This window comes from Triticum urartu, chromosome 6 (genome assembly GCF_003073215.2).
Source record: "Triticum urartu cultivar G1812 chromosome 6, Tu2.1, whole genome shotgun sequence".
NCBI classification, from domain to species: Eukaryota; Viridiplantae; Streptophyta; class Magnoliopsida; order Poales; family Poaceae; genus Triticum; species Triticum urartu.
The window spans coordinates 456,142,549-456,157,554 of NC_053027.1; the positions used below are offsets into that span (position 1 = coordinate 456,142,549).

The 15,006-nt window shown below is 45.6% G+C and overlaps 1 protein-coding gene and 1 pseudogene across 1 annotated transcript; one reads left to right on the forward strand and one right to left on the reverse strand.

Moving 5' to 3' along the window:
- Window positions 1–7,009: 7,009 nt before the first annotated feature.
- On the reverse strand, window positions 7,010–12,097 carry LOC125516847 (annotated as a pseudogene).
- On the forward strand, window positions 12,093–13,165 carry LOC125512354 (putative invertase inhibitor). Its single transcript, XM_048677445.1, has one exon. It carries the CDS (start codon window positions 12,216–12,218, stop codon window positions 12,777–12,779), a length of 564 nt encoding a protein of 187 aa, XP_048533402.1. The 5' UTR covers window positions 12,093–12,215; the 3' UTR covers window positions 12,780–13,165.
- Window positions 13,166–15,006: the final 1,841 nt, after the last annotated feature.

A 15,006-nucleotide genomic window follows, 5' to 3' on the forward strand; every position in this document is an offset into this window, starting at 1 on the left:
CCGTTAACAAATCCCTTATTTTTTTGGGGAGTAAAAAAAGCCTCGATTGTTCTAACCAAATAGTACGACGTTCATGCAATCAACAAGAAAAAAAGGCCCATATAGAGTCACATCGCCTGCAGCAGACATGGGCTAAGGCCCTCACGCATGACACGAACGAAGACAACAGGCGATCGACAAAAACGACAAGCCCGACCCAGGATAGCAGCCAGCGACAATAGATCAAGACGTTTGCACGAATTTTTCAGCGATTAGATCCTGTGGTAGACAACTTTTTTTTGCGAATGAAACTTGTATTACTCAACCCCCACGGGTACAATCAGCGAGACACAAGTTCTCGACATTCTCCGGGCCAGAACAAAGCCAAACTGCAGTACGATTGCTACGCCTAGCATAACTAGCTAAGAAGTGACTAATATAATTCTGGTCTCGCTTTACATGAGTAATGCAAGTCTCACGTGTGCTCAAGAGAGCTTTGATCTCCTTCACTAAAGTCATGTGTCCAGAAAGGTCTTGTTTCCTCTTCTTTAACATATTCACCATCTTCAAACAATCCATTTCTAGATGAATGGGGCCATCGCACCAATTCAGGGACAACGCCAAACCTTTCCTGGCTGCCATCAGTTCTGCTTCTAGTGCAGTTGAGCATCCGTCCAGATATCGGCAAGAGGTGAAGATGATTTTCCCTTGTTGGTCTCGTAAAATCATGCCTGTACTAGCAACCCCATCAGTAGTAAAAGAGCCATCTGTGTTTAGCTTAAACCAACCTGGATCAGGGGGATTCCATCGCCTACTGGGTGCCTCAAGAGATACTGAAGTTGGTTGCAGTTTTGAATTTCTATCTAGCCTTCACATAGTTCTCATTCGGAAAGTATTTGACTTGAACCAAAGAGCTCAGATAGCTGATTAAGAATCGGCAAGACACATCCAGTGGTGGAGGGATTTTATCATGGACAATCTCATTACGAACGAACCATATCCGCCAAAGAAGCATCAGAATCATATCAATAGTGTGCTTATCCAGACCACCCACAAGGATTAGCAGCCAATCCCTTCCCGTATTTGTAATTGCATCAAGCTGTGGAAGCTTCCAAAATTCAGACATATAATTCTAGAGCAGCCGTGCCATACGACATCGAACAAATGGATGAAAATTAACTTCAGGTTCAATGCCACAAACGGGGCATTGGTCCGTCACTTCTAGCTTCCTTTTCATCTTATTTCTCCAGGTCGGCAGTGAATCATCACGACAATTTAGATGTAACAATCTTAAATACTATGATTTAGATGCGAATTAGTCATTCTGTTTTACTATTTCTTATTATTATGACTGCCGGACTCCTTTTGTGCCTTTTTTTGCAACACAACCGTAAGCAACCTCGATTGCAAAAGGACTCTTTCATGACCGCACGCGTCAACGCGCGATCCGCTTCGTGCAACTCCAATCTGTTTCCATAAGCGATGTATATCTCTTTCCAATTTTTTTTTGTTGTTGCATTATTGCTTTCCAATTCAGTCGCAGTTGTTTCCATCTATTCGAATGGTGGCCTTCTATACTCGTTCAACGATGCAAGTATCCCAGCCCACCAGGGACTATGGTATCCCAGCCCATCAGGGTTTAAATCCTGATACTCGAATTTATTTCAGGATTTCCGGCGATGCACATTCAGTGAGAGGAGACGTTCCTGTCAACGACGAGACGTCTACGGTAACTTCATAAATCTCAAGATAATATACCGGCTCAGTCTTTCGAAGATGCTCATAAAGGTAAGGTGTGCGTGTGTACGTTCATAGAAGTGAGTGTATACACGTGTATAAGAGCACTTGTGTCTGTACTGATGCTAAAAAAAATATCCCATCATGCATGCACTTCATAATCTACAGCCCCTGATTTTTTGGTGGGCCCACCAATCTTTCCATCCATCAATTAGGAATAGCGCCCCGGTCGGAATTCGATCGCTCCAACGCGCGCGCATTAGCCTTCTCCAACTAATTTTTTTAGTAGAAAAGCATATAGCACACGTTGAACTGTTTTGTTTATAGCTTAAAAAAAAACTGTTCTGTTTACGTGACAGGCCAAACAGTTTGTACATCATGCTATTTTTATGTAATGCTATATTTTTTAAATTTCAACCGTTAATATCTAACATTTATAGTCGAGATAATTCAAACTACGTGGATGAACGTGATGGCTTATTTCACTTTTGTCTTAATTATATAATACTCCCTCCGTTTCTACATACTACCTCTCTCTCAGTTTATAGGGCGTGTGCGTATTCCTAGGTCGTCAATTTGACCAACCTAAAATAAGTCATATATTACAAAAAAATATACCAATATAAACTTCAGATGTTCTATTTTCAAACGATATAATTTTTATGTTATATAGTTTATATTAGGGTGATAAAATTGGCAACCTAGTTATACGCGTAGGACTTGTAAATTAAAACGGAGGTAGTATAAATTTTTCTCGAGATTTTAATATGGACTATATACGAATGTATATAGACATAGTTTAGAGCGTAGATTCACTCATTTTACTCTGTATGTAGTTTATATTAAAATCTCTAAAAAGACTTATATTTAGAAACAGAGTGATAGATAGATAGATTCTGAAAATTCACTCAAGAAAATCTTCTTGGGTCGGTCGTTCACAACTCTGGTGTCTAAAAATGGAGCCCAAGCAATTCTGGTTAACATGATACTCGATCCACCTCGTACGTGGCATTTCTCCAAATCGATCCTTCGCTAACCCTGTTAGAACTAGTAAGCTTGCACGTGCAATGCACGTCTCGATCGAAGCATCCTATTAAAATCAAATGAGTATTGAATTCTTAGTTCATATTCTAGAAATTTGGGGAAAAAGAATATCTATAGTGCCTGATGACCCCGCATGTCTAAAGGTCAAGTTTAATACAAACCATAAATTATCTTTTGATGATGTCATTTGAAGTTCAAGAAGACCAAAATGATTGTATAGTAAAGATTTCAGGATATCTAATTTTTTCTTGTCTGAACTTGAAGGACTTATAATAGGTATAGGTATTGCCCAAGTGAACATGGCTGCAAATTTTTAATAAATATAAAAGAAATAGTTGTCCTGGAAAAATTAAATCCATTCCCTCTTGGGTTCGGGCTACATGTTATCCTCACAAGTTGAATTGTTGGGCCTGACTACAACGCCACCAGTGGGAACACGGCGAGCTAGAAGAGTTCACCAATAGTCAGGACTATTTTGCTCCCATTCTGAGTTTGTCTCACCTCATGTAGTGCAACATATTGATGTACAAAAATGAAGAAATGGAATTTAATATTTTTGTATGACACAAATGGCATGCATCACGCCACAGTTTCTCTAAGCTAAGCTTAGCTCTAGAAGGATTAAACATGAATTAAACTTTTCATATCGACATCCTAACTGTGGAGAAAAGTCTAGTATTCTAGAATGATAAACTGTACAATAAGGTAAAAAGCTCTTAGTAAATCATGCGCTAGAATAATAATTGGTTAGCTAACCAGGAAAAAAACACGCGAAATTTAGGAAGACAAAAGCCACACAAAATAAATTTCTGATGAGATGAATATACCCTTAGGAAAATAAATCGCACCAATATCATGACGGACACACAAGTAACTTGGCAGGTTTAAAATGAAGGAAATGCATGATGTGATGCAACTATCAGTACATATTCCATTTGAAGCAACCTTATGTCAGTTAACTCACAAAAAGGGGGAAATAACATACTGAAAATGCTAAATACTCGAATTTCCATGATAGCCATAGTGACTCACTTCCTGTGTAATGAAACTTCAGCGGTGTTCTTTAGAAAGAAAATGATTAGGTGCAGATTGAAATACAGATACAAAATAGTCAAGTTGCCTGTCATCATGATTATCGAATCACGCAATGAACATCATGGAAGAAAGATAAGAAAAGTGCTTTCATTATGTATTGGAATATGAAATAGTTGTTCTGACTAAGCTTTTTAAGTGTAAGAAATGAACAGCATATCTTGCAAACTCTATACACAACATGCCTACCATATTTGGCTGCTGCACTTAAGCTCCTCCTCCTTCCATTTTAGAGCCCCATTCTTAAAACAAAACAGGGTTATTGTTCATGCATAAAAATCTGATCATTCTACAAAGGGGGAGTGGTAATTAAAAATCAATTCAGGAGCTATTATCAATATAAAATAAGAAGAAAAGAGAGAAATTTATTGTTAGCACTAATTCTATACAATGTAAACTTGTCATAGTCTGGATCCTCTTTTATTTGGCCACTATTAGCAAAAATTAGATCTATTTTTAGTTGCAACTATTATCAAACGTATTGTTAGACCACAAATTAAATCGTCTTATTGTTTAACATGTATGGCCGCAAGCCCTAACAGCAAAAGAAAAGAAAAAATAGTTGTTGCAGCTAAATGCTGGAACTGCATGTATACATAGAACAGAAAAAAATAGCAAATTTTTTTTTGGCAAAAAGTGCACTGATGATGGGCATATGTTTCCCCAATTGACATGTGGAAATTGTTGTAATGCACTAGCGAATTTGTGCCAGCAACTATGAATCAAAAATGGAAAAATAGACTCACCTGATTGAGCATCGAACGACAAATAATACAGCTGCAAATACTCCACGGATAATGGTGCAGAGCATTGCGTAATACATGAGTTATCTAGTTACGGCTGGTGTACGTAGGAACTTATTCTGAATTTTCTGATACCCAAAGGCAGATTTCAAACAAACTTCTTCCAATCTAGAAGTCTAGAAGCCTGACCAGTCCGAAAAGAGATACTGTAATTAAAAAAAACATATATGTATCAATACAAAGGGTGTTCAGTTTACCACAACACATGAAAATATAGTGCTACATCCCTGTAATAGCATCTATGACAACCATATAGAGATTTGAACAATAAAAAATTAAAAATGAATGATAAAGGGATCTACATGAAGCAACAATGGTGTAGGATCATGGAGAAAAGTAAAATATCTGGGATCTTCAATCTTGCAGGCACACATAGCGTTGGCCTTGTTTCCTGCAGATCGTCGTTCTGTTAGGAACATTTGGCTTCAGGCCTTTGGCTCTTCACCTCAAACCATTTTCTTAAGTAAATAATATGCAAATAAACCCACATCGAACCCATGAGTTGGCGCGGCGATGGTCGGCCTTGGCTGTGACCTCGTTAATCTAGCAGGTACAGTTTGGCGATTACTGGGATCGGCTTCGGTGGTGGCCCGTCTTCCCAGCCGCCATGGAGGAGTGCAAGGGAACGACCAGAGATGCGGAAGCGGTGCTGGGGTAGAGCTCTTCTGTTGGAAAAGGACAAGAATACATCATATATTTGTCATGCTTATCTATACCTACTATTAAAGGGAATAGGTATTCTTTGTCCGTCACACATATTTTATAGAATGACCCCTCACTTTTTTAAAAATCAACCTGCTATCAATCTACTATTTTTTTTAATATGACAGAAAACTTTTCATCCAGTTGGGCCTCGACTGCGCTCCATACGGCCCACCTCGCCTGTCCATCGTCTCCGGCGTGCGTAGCAAAAAAATAATAATGGCCAAAGTATGGGATCAAAACCGTGACCTGCCGCACAATAATAATGTGCACAACCAACTGATCTAACCATCAATTTATAAAATTATCTCATATCCTTTCTTTACCATCCGCCTAATCAACTTTATATGTAAGCAATTTAAAATCAATAAGCGCCTCAAGAATCAATAAGCAGAGAAACAAAATCGAAGGATTCGTGCGACACAATTAACAGGATTCTTGTGAAGTACCAAGGAAATAAAAAGATTTCAGCCGATATGCAAAGAAGTAATAAGGAAGGAAAGGAATTGAGTCCATTGTGGCAGGGGAAATAAGGAAGGACAAAAGAAACTGAAGTCGTTGTGGTAGAGAAACTAAGGAAGAAAAATAAGAGGATTTCATGCGAGTGCAAAGAAATAAGGAAGGGAAGGAATATATGAAAGAAGCAGTCCACACCTAGGAATATAAGGAAGGAGGAAAACAAGGAAGGACACCCTCTAATCCTCAACTTGAATAAGGAAGGAGAACATTACACATAATCAAAGGAGCATTATGGGCCTTGCTTAATATACAAGGGATTACATGCACATTGTGCCTTCACATATATGGGCCTGCATACGGTGATGATCAATAAAATCCCTAATCTTGTCTAAAAAAACCAAAATTATCTTGAGTAATCAGGGTTGCTTTAGCCAATTGAGATAAGAAAAGTTGTTCACAAGAACGGCCCACAAGTCGAACAATGCATTCATTTCCCCTGCCAAAAAAAAACAATGTATTAGACCTTTTGCAAAGATGATTGGCTTGAAAGAACAATTCTTCTTAATGTTAGGGATATTTGACCATATTTTTTAAACCATACTGATTGGATTATGAGTGTCGGAGGAGTGCGAGGAATATCTATCACGTTGCAACGCACGGGCCATTTTCCTAGTGGTCATAAATTTCTTATACGCACAAGGATACTTCAAAAGAAAAAAAATATCATATGTTAATTCATGAAAGTACCTAAGCAAAATCCCTACTAATGATCCACTTCCCGTTTTGAAAATGGTGATGACCAAAGTCTATATGAAGTACTGAAATTTCAATAAGTGTGCTTAGTAAAGGTTATGTTGACATACCTGGTTTCATTAGGGGTACATGAAATCAGCAGTCACCTGGACGTACTTCCCTTCATGACACCAGCCGGGCCTCCGCTGAATCCATACAGGTGCTGCCTTTGGCACGCTCCCGCGGGTAATCAGATCCACAACACCAACCATGACAAGTCAACGACAAGAATTATTCAGGAAACACATCAAAAGCAACAAAATCTAAAAAGATCTATCCTCATATTTTCCATCAAAGAAGAGACTGACGCAGTGCACTAACACCTTTTTAATTCAATTATGAACACCTATTTCCAATTTCAATTGGTCTCAGCTAGTGCTAAACGAATGTGCAGATAGAGATCACTCGCACTTATCAAAGACATCGCAGATCACATTCTGCCCCCCTAGAGCCTGGCCACCAGAAGGCACGACGCTGATCTTGAGCAGCTTCGATGTGACCGGCTCGGCCGAAGGCTGACCGTACAAGTTTGGGAACAGCTTGGCGATCTCATCTGTGGCAGATCGAGTCAAGGCCGTCAAATCCAAAATTCAAAGAAGCCCAGACCGCGATTCTGCTGGCCAAGGTCCGGGAGCGACGCATCCAAGACATAGGGAGTTCATTACTCACCGGGGCTTCCCGCGGCGGCGGTGGTGGTGGGCCCGTCGGCGAGTGTGAAATGGAAGCGGAGGACGGAGGGAAGGGGCAGCGTGTGCCGATGCGGCTCGTCTGCACCTCGCTGTACACGGCGACGGCTCGGGCAGCGACCTGCGGCGAAGGGCGCGGCGGCTCCCGTGGCCCGCGGTGAAGGGCGGCTCCGGCGGCGGCTCCGAGGCGGCGGCTCGGTGACCTGCGGCCCGCGCCCGGCTGCGGGAGGAACGGCGCGGGGGCATGAGGTCATGCGACGTGCGGGCGGGGCGAGAGGTTTGTGCGAACGGTTTCTTTTTTTTAGCGGCGGGGCAGCGTTAGTGATCGATGATCGATGGATTGTTGGCTTGATGCGTGTTTGCAGTGTTAAACACCGAAGGATTAAGGGTCATTGGATTTTGCTGATGGATGGATGAGATGATTTGGTTCTCCGCCCTCTCTTCCTTTTATAGGGGTAGTAGATAAATCCGAGGCATACCATTGATCATCTGAGGACCAAGCAATCACACGAGCATGACACCGAGATTTGTTAACGAGGTTCACCGATATGGCTACATCCTCGAAGCCTGACTATGGGCGCTCCTCCCCATGACACTGTTGGAAATATGCCCTAGAGGCAATAATAAAAGCATTATTATTATATTTCCTTGTTCATGATAATTGTCTTTATTCATGCTATAATTGTATTATCCGGAAATCGTAATACATGTGTGAATAACAGACACCAACATGTCCCTAGTAAGCCTCTAGTTGACTAGCTCGTTGATCAACAGATAGTCATGGTTTCCTGGCTATGGACATTGGATGTCATTGATAACGAGATCACATCATTAGGAGAATGATGTGATGGACAAGACCCAATCCTAAACATAGCACAAGATCGTATAGTTCGTCTGCTAGAGTTTTTCCAATGTCAAGTATCTTTTCCTTAGACCATGAGATCGTGTAACTCCCGGATACCGTAGGAGTGCTTTGGGTATACCAAACGTCACAACGTAAATGGGTGACTATAAAGGTAGACTACGGGTATCTCCGAAAGTGTCTGTTGGGTTGACACGGATCAAGACTGGGATTTGTCACTCCGTATGACGGAGAGGTATCACCGGGCCCACTCGGTAATGTATCATCATAATGAGCTCAAAGTGACCAAGTGTCTGGTCACGGGATCATGCATTACGGTACGAGTAAAGTGACTTGCCGGTAACGAGATTGAACGAGGTATTGGGATACCGACGATCGAATCTCGGGCAAGTAACATATCGATTGACAAAGGGAATTGCATATGGGGTTGATTGAATCCTCGACATCATGGTTCATCCGATGAGATCATCGTGGAGCATGTGGGAGCCAACATGGGTATCCAGATCCCGCTGTTGGTTATTGACCGGAGAGTCGTCTCGGTCATGTCCGCTTGTCTCCCGAACCCGTAGGGTCTACACACTTAAGGTTCGGTGACGCTAGGGTTGTGAAGATATGTATATGCAGTAACCCGAATGTTGTTCGGAGTCCCGGATGAGATCCCGGACGTCACGAGGAGTTCCGGAATGGTCCGGAGGTAAAGAATTATATATAGGAAGTGCTATTTCGGCCATCGGGACAAGTTTCGGGGTCACCGGTATTGTACCGGGACCACCGGAAGGGTCCCGGGGGTCCACCGGGTGGGGCCACCTATCCCGGGGGGCCCCATGGGCTGAAGTGGGAGGGGACCCAGCCCAAAGTGGGCTGGGGCTCCACCCCCCCAAGGGCCCATGCGCCTAGGGTTGGGGGGGAACCCTAAAGGGGGCGCCCCCTTGCTTGGGGGGCAAGCCCCCCACCCTTGGCCGCCGCCCCCCCTAGTAGATTCCATCTACTAGGGCCGGCGCCCCCCTGGCACCCCTATATATAGTGGGGGAGAGGAGGGACTTGACACACCAGCCCCTGGCGCCTCCCTCTCTCCCCGTTACTTCTCTCTCTCGTAGTATAGGCGAAGCCCTGCTACTGTGACGCCCTGCATCCACCACCACGCCGTCGTGCTGCTGGATCTTCATCAACCTCTCCTTCCCCCTTGCTAGATCAAGAAGGAGGAGACGTCTCCCGTCCCGTACGTGTGTTGAACGCGGAGGTGCCGTCCGTTCGGCGCTTGGTCATCGGTGATTTGGATCACGTCGTGTTCGACTACATCATCACCGTTCTTTGAACGCTTCCGTGCGCGATCTACAAAGGTATGTAGATGCATCCGATGACTCGTTGCTAGATGAACTCCTAGATGGATCTTGGTGAAACGAGTAGGAAAATTTTTGTTTTCTGCAACGTTCCCCAACAGACACCGCTACAATACCGCACCCGCTCGCCCTGGACACCGGCACATGCCATCGACTTCCCTTGCGTTCCGGTGCTATTATGTTGGCATATGTTACATCGTGTGTCTACCCCCATTATATATGAGAGACTTAGGATACAAGTGTCCTATTAGGACACAACTCCACATCCTATGTAAACACAATACAACTCCTAGTCCAACTGTAACTTACCTTGTACACTATATTCGACACAACTCTAACAAACTCCACCTTGGCGAATATACTCCACCACCCTGAATTTGTCCATGCGTCAAACTTCCATGTACATTGGACTTGAGCTTATCCCATGAGAACCGCTGCTACTCCAAAGACTCCATGTGACTTCACCTGCAACTTGTAGTCCCTTCTTTTCTTGACCACAGTCAACACTCGAGCAAAATCAAGTTTCACATTACTCTAGTTTGCACTCCCAACTTCCAGAGCATCAGTCCAACGCCATCACACACTGATCACTGACATGCGTGAAAGTGAACAACTCATATATTGGGTGTCAGACATGAGAGTTACCTGAACTCAACATCACCTCTCCTTTCTTGACCACCTGTCTGAAACTTGAAAGAATTTCACCATTGCTTATAGTCCTCCCGAGTCAAATTCGCAGTTGTCTCACCACATGTATGGCCACCAGAGCCCTGGCCCGTCTCCATGTCCGTGCGTACCGCACGCCTCGCCGCTATTACCGCGTCGAGCCTCTGCTGTCTCGGTCGGGTCTCAAGGGTCGCGAACCCACACCACTCAACCCCCACTGCAGAGTACCACCGATCATCACCGACCGATGACGAGTTTCACGCTTCCATCAGACCACTGGGCTCCAGTCCGAACTGCATGTCACTCGCTTTTCCCGCTGAATAGGCTTCGATTCCCTGGATCCTTACACCGTAGCCCCTCAATCCAGCTCCACATTCAACATGACTCCATGGTAGATTACCAGTCCACCCATGCGCCTCATCGACTTCAAGCTCCGTGTATACACCACCTTGAATCAATCCCGCGCCATAGTCTTGTCGAAGCCGCACAAGCCTCGGGCATGTGCATCACGTGTTTCCACGCCCCAGAAGTCGGTCACCATCAGCATCACGCTCCTACGTCGTCGTCGCCGATCCCACCACCGTCTTCTGTTCCAACCGGCTCACGTCGATCCGTCAGACTGTCCAGTCCGACCCAGCCGAACATATCCGACCGTAATCATGCTCCACCCTGCATCACAACTGCGTGCACGTCTATGCATGTCTTGGACGCCCTGTGTTTGCATGATCCTGCTCAACATGCTGCGGACTCCTCAAATCCTCAAGTGTGACTGCCATCCATACACAAACTGTGTACCAAACAAAAGGAGACCAAAAATAAAGTCCCATATAGCCTTCCTGTATGCACGTACCAGAGGAGACCAATGACACTAGTCAAACTCCACTCCACATACAAACACACGTAGCATCTGGACTTATCTTTCTTTCCTTTCTAAGTAGCAATCACGGTATGATTCTTGAGCCTTGTGCCAACTCCTTTTGTCAAAACAAATCTCCAGTACGTGCACGTCCAGCTCGCAACTTCCTGGCCAGTAGTACATCCTATCTGTACGCGCAAGCCGTGCGCTAGCACCTCGCCTTGATGTCCACTGCCTGACCCATGAAACAACCATGAAATTGGTGCATCGATGCCTCCGGCTACTCGCTGCCTCACGGTCGATCTTACCGCTACGCAGAACCACGTGCACATTGCTGGGCCTCACGATCGCTGCGCCAACACGCACCGAACCTGACCGCTTCCAGGCGCCGCACGCATCGATCTGCATGCCACTTGCGTGATGTCGCGGCGTTCCATCGATCTCGTCGAGACTTCCGCTGCACGCCGCGGACTTCCGCTGTACGCTGCACGCTGCTCGCCTTGGTCTATCCAGCCGCAAACCGATAGCTTCCACGAGAGAAATTTCTCAAACCGAATTCTCACGACCGCCGTCTTTGCACTGGATCTGACACGATCCATCCTCTAGATCAATCCGACGACCTCTTCGAACCTTGCTTTGATCCACTTGTTAGAATAAATCTGAGGTATACTATTGATCATCCGAGAACCAAGCAATCAAAACAAGCATGACACCGACATTTGTTAACGAGGTTCACCGATATGGCTACATTCCGGGGCCTGACTATAGGCGCTCCTTCCCATGACACCGCTACAATACCGCACCCGGTCGCCCTGGACACCGGCACATGCCGCCGGCTTCCCCTACGTTCCGGTGCTATTATGTTGGCATAGGTTACATCGTGTGTCTACCCCTGTTATATATGAGAGGCCTAGGATACAAGTGTTCTATTAGGACACAACTCCACATCCTATATAAACACAATACAACTCCTAGTCCAGCTGTAACCTATCTTGTACACTATATTCGACACAACTAAAACAAACCCGAGCATTTTTCTTTCGTGTTTTGATCGAGCATTCCACAATCTCGGACGCCATATCCCCATTCCCCACTAGTACATACTCCCTACCTCTCCACAGTCAGCCTGTCTTTCCCATTCACCACCAGACCTGAAACGTACACAACGCAGGCGAAAACCGTCGATCCAAGCCAACCATGAGGCCGCTCACCTATGTCTTCTTCCTCCTGCTCATCTCGTCAACCAGCGAGTCCTCCGCTACTACATTAGAAGACACATGCAAATCCTTCGCCGCAGGCCACCCGTCCATCGGCTACAACTACTGCGTCAAGACCTTCCACGCCGACAGCGCGAGCGCCACCGCCGACGCGCGCGGCCTCGCCGCCATCGCGGCAAAGATCGCGGGGGCGACAGCCAACGGCACGGCCAGACGCATCGCCGCATTGTGCGCCTCGGAGGAGGACGCCGGGAGGCGGGAGCGCCTCGGCGTGTGCGCGGAGGTGTACTCGGACGCCGTGGACCAGCTCGGCGAGGCCGCGAAAGACATCGCCCGGGGCGAGGACAAGTCCACCCGGGACGCGCTCACGCAGCTCAGCGCGGCGCTGGACGCGCCCGGGACCTGCGAGGACGCGTTCGGCGAGGCCGACGACGCGTCGCCGCTGGCCGCGGAGGACGCCGAGTTCAGGAAGCTGGCGACTATCGCCCTCGGCGTCACGGCGTTGCTGTCACCGCCGCCGTCGGCGCCGGGGATCAGTGACTGATAGTGCGTCCGTGTTGAGCATGCTTAGCATGGACAGGCAGGATCAAATAAGGTTTTCCGATGATTTCCATTGCAAGTGTGTGGTTTTTAATCTTTCCATGCTTTCGTTTCGTTTGGACGTGTTTGATTGCGTGGTGAGTGCGTTGCATGCCTCGCATGCAGTGGTTTGATCGATGGTGGTGTGGTGGGCGAGTGGCCAGCTTGGAATCTGCTCCCGCTTTTTTTGATCTTTGAACGTGGGGTGTTGGTTGTGCATGTGTGTCGTGGAACGTTGAGTGGAAGGAAGGCATGCTGCCTGCTGTAGCGCACCTTTGCCTTCCGATCTCGGCATATCTTTTTTCCCTCCATGGTTCATGGACATATATATATGGTTTTCAATGTTCGTTATTTGAGCTGATCAGTGCGAGTCTGTTAGCTGCAAGAGGGCTATGGATATTCATATGGACTAAGAAAACAGAGTGCGGATGATCCTACGCAGTGCCGGGCCCAAAAGGTCAAATTCTGCTTAAACTTAAATAATCTTTAACTTTTTAGCTTAACAACTAATCCCATTTCATATAATTTCTCTAGGGTAGGGGGTGGCACAGCCCCCCTTGGCCCTAGTGAAGCTCCGCCACTGATCCTATGCACACATGACAACATTGGCGGAGGACCCCCGGTGGGCAAGGTGTGGCAGTCGCCACACCTTGATTTGGTCCAAATTTTTTATATATACACTTCGTTCGCTAATCGCTAGGATTCTGGGAATTACTAATCGCTAAGTATATATATAGAGAGGCCGTTCATTTTATTGGGCCAGGCCGCCTTAGCCAGCCCAGTATTTGGGCCTTCTAGGGACGCATCATGCACGAACGCATCGAGATCGAGTCATTCATGTCAGGAGTAGGTGGAGTGGTGGAGCGATTCGAGCCAGGCAAACAGCGACCGAACGACGCAGCCGGCTGTGGCGTCGAGCATTCGTCGTTGGGCAAGCGTGAGGCGTGGCTGGGCGCTGATGAGACAGGGACGCGGGCACGCGGTGAGCGGCGGCTGCGGCTGGGTCTAGCAGACAACGCAACAGCACAACACGATGGCAGCCAGCTGCCCAGCTTCATGTCCTTCTCGTCTCGGTCGGCAGAAGATGGAGAGCAAGGGGAACGAGCCAATGGGGATATTTTTCTGAATTTTGTAGCATTTTTTGATACCTTGTAATATGCAGCAATCAGTAGTTCTAATTGCAATGATTTATCTCTTCTATTGCAAATGGAAATCATTTTTGGTGCTATATGAGCTATAATTATTCAGATTAGATGCACGTGTATTTTCTTAATTTTAAATCATTTTTGGATAGCATTTTTTGACATCTTGGAAGCAATGCAATATAGTGATACTTTAATGTTGTGAAATTGTGAATTGCAGGAGGGTAGGGCACCGCCATTGCCTGGGTCTTCTAGACACGATTGAAAGCTTCATTATCGGTATGTTTTAGATTGTTTTTCTATTGAAATATATCTACATTTTCATTGTATTTGGTATTTTGTTTGTGGTGTGCAATGTTAATGTGCATTTACTCTTTTGGTTTGTATCAAAAATACTCTTTGCTTAAGACTTTGCCACATCTTAAATATTTTTCGTCCTCCGCCTCTACATGACATGACAAGACTCTGCACTCGCAACGTGTTCTAGCAGTCGGCGAAAGCTTTACCTCTCTATTTAAAAATAGAATTAACTAATTCATAAGGAAAATCGACCAAAAACCATGCAAGCTCGATCAATATACAAAAAATCAGGCAAAAACATGTACAAAATGACCACACTGCCTAGCTAAACTAGTCATGGAGCGCCGCCAAACATGAGGAATCATGCCCCACCCGAGGAGCCATCGCTCCAAGAACGAGACATCCAATAAGGAGACGGCGTCGAAAACGCTGTCATGTTTTGATCCAAAAGGCATGGTCTGGGTTTTCACTCGAAGTGACACCCCAAGGGTTAGGGAGGTGTCGGGTCTCCAAAACATCGCCGCCAAGGAGGAAACCGACGCACACGAGCATCACCATTACCTGCAACAACTAGTCGGGGAAGGCTTTGTAACACCCACGATGCGGTTATATCTCCCACGTGTCGGAGCACGACTTAGAGGCATAACCGCATTGTAGGCATGTCGCAAGAGGGGTAATCTTTACACATCTCATGTACTGAATAAGAAAGAGATACAGAGTTGGCTTACAATCGCCACTTCACACAATACA

Coding starts and splice junctions, on each gene's coding strand:
- LOC125512354 (XM_048677445.1), top strand. CDS start 12,216: ATGAGGCCGCTCACCTATGTCTTCTTCCTCCTGCTCATCTCGTCAACC.